Genomic DNA, 2441 nt, shown 5'->3' on the forward strand with positions numbered 1-2441 from the left:
GTATGGAAATGTATTGTAGGTATGTAGGTTTGTATTTATATATATAAATTTTTTTATATAATATTAAATAATTATAAAATAACAAATAAATAAAAAAATAGTGTGTGGGGTTGTGTGGTGTGTGTGTGGGCGTTGGGTGTGGTGTGTGTTGATGCTGGATTTTTGGTACGTCAACAGCAAGATCATCACCACAATTTTTCTATTAAAAACCAAAAGAGATTATACATTTTTAACGAAAACTTTATCTTGGACAGCAGGGTAGATTTAAAAATTTTAAATAAATCAATCCAATACACCCCCCCCCCCCCCCCCCCCCACACAACACAACACACGCCCGCGCGCGCTTTTCCCTTCCCTCTTGGCCCCCTCCACTACCTATCAATACTCAACAAAAGGGTTTGGTTTTTTTATGGTTACATGCTGCACATCAAACTTTGTAAACCTAACTAAAAAGGGGGGGGGTCGGAGAGAGAGAGAGAGAGAGAAGAGAGAGAGAGAAGAGAGAGAAGAGAGAGAGAACTTCGTTTCAACACGTATGTGTGCTCTTGGTTATGGCATCGCCTTTGCTCGGATCGATGGTCCGGGTTCGGGCCCCTTTGAGCCCGCAAAGTTGAGTCCGACGAGAAAAGCCTTCTCTCATATTTTCAACACATACCCTGTAAAATGAGTCCTAGCCGTAATAGTGTTGTCTTACTCAACAAAAAAATCAATATCTCCCTTCGGCGTGTTACTTTTTAATTTCTGGACTGGACCACGTATAGCGCTTTGACCTTAAGTTGATATTGCGCTATATTATAAAATCTAAAGTTTTTGTTGGGTAAAACCGAGTTAAAAATGACCAAAAAATTCGAGTTTGATCAAAGTAAGCGCCATAAATCCTTAACACACACACACACACACACACAAACCACCACCACACACACCAAAAAAACAAAATTGAAAAAAAAAACAACACGAAACAGCTTCTTCGTTAACTTTGTTCAGGCCACTATTTAAATATGCGACAAGGTTCTTCTAACCGGAAAACAATAAGGGAAAAAAAAAGGGGGGTCGGGGGTGTGGGGGTAGACCTCTGTGCTTTTGTTGCATAAAATTCGAACAAAACTTTTGAATATTTTAACGGGCCTGTATAAAACAGGAGAACATGCCTAAAACTCACAATTTTGCCATTGTAGAAATGTTTGTTTAAATTGTCCACTCTCTGACCCTGACCTTTACGGTGACACATTAGGAGTTATTTTTAGCTTCCCATATTGGCATTTTAAAAGTTTTTTGTTTGTTTTTTAAATTTATTTAAAAATAGGTGTAGTCTAAAGCAAACCAACAAACAGAAATTTAGAGAAGAATGTCAAGTCCGTAAATATTGATGCTGCTATGCGCTTACGTAAAATACTCACAACATCCCCAACAGGCATAACTTACGAAAAAAGCTTGTTTAACCTTGAACGTTTAAATCTACTGATTTAATTCAAGAGAACTAATACAAAAAGGCTGTTTAAAAAAAATAACAAAAAGGGTGAGTGACGTCACTTTAGTTCCTTCCATCTAATTAGTGTACAATACAAACCATTTCTACCCTCATATTAGTCCGCGATGACAAAACTCCGGTTTTACCGGAAAAAAACTCCGGGCTGGAGCAAAAATTCCGGGGTCCGGGGAACTTTCCCTCAAATACCGGGAGGTCAGTTTTTTTCCAGGATTCCCCCCCCCCCCCCTTCCCAAACCCCCCATCTCATATTTCCCCAATATTTCAACCATCTCACCACCCCTACTACGCAACCACCACCACATCATCATACTACACTACTACACAACCACCACCCCCACCACACACATCATTTCCACAACCACTACTTCAACCACCACCAACACATCATCATCATCACTAACAGTACCACCATCAACATTACAACCACCAACCACATCATCACACAACCCAAATACTCTACAACCACCCAAAACCCCATCATCATCACTACCCCTACTACTAACCACCACCCCCACATCATCATCACACCACTACTACTACAACCACCAGCATCACATCACATTACCCCTACTACTACAACCACAGTATCACATCACACTACCCTACTACCACACATCAAACACGACCTTTACTACAAAACCCCCACATCACTCAATACACTGCAACGACCACCCCCACAAACATACCACTCTACACAACCACCACCACCACACACTACCACTCTACTACAACCCCACCACCACCACCACATCTCATACCACTACAAAACAACCCCACCCCACACATCACTACCACAAAACACCCCCCCACCACCAATCATCACAAACCCCTAAAAACTACTCAACCACCCCCCAATCATCATCACACTCCACTTAAATACAAGTACCCCCACCACGTCATCTTTATCATACCCCATACTACACCCAACCCCCACCACAACCACTCACATCAT

At 41.4% G+C, this 2441-nt stretch overlaps 1 protein-coding gene across 1 annotated transcript in view; it reads left to right on the forward strand.

The window, feature by feature from the left end:
• Positions 1–1593: 1593 nt before the first annotated feature.
• LOC144957571 (C-type mannose receptor 2-like) overlaps positions 1594–2441 on the forward strand; it is a 32171-nt gene continuing 31323 nt past the window's right edge. The window contains exon 1 of the mRNA XM_078888915.1: positions 1594–1681. Within this exon, the coding sequence (XP_078745041.1) occupies positions 1594–1681 (88 nt within the window). The remainder of the gene's footprint in view (positions 1682–2441) is intronic.

The sequence above is a fragment of the Berghia stephanieae genome, chromosome 12 (assembly GCF_034508935.2).
Source record: "Berghia stephanieae isolate SIO BIC M18660-M18661 chromosome 12, UCSD_Bste_1.3, whole genome shotgun sequence".
NCBI classification, from domain to species: Eukaryota; Metazoa; Mollusca; class Gastropoda; order Nudibranchia; family Aeolidiidae; genus Berghia; species Berghia stephanieae.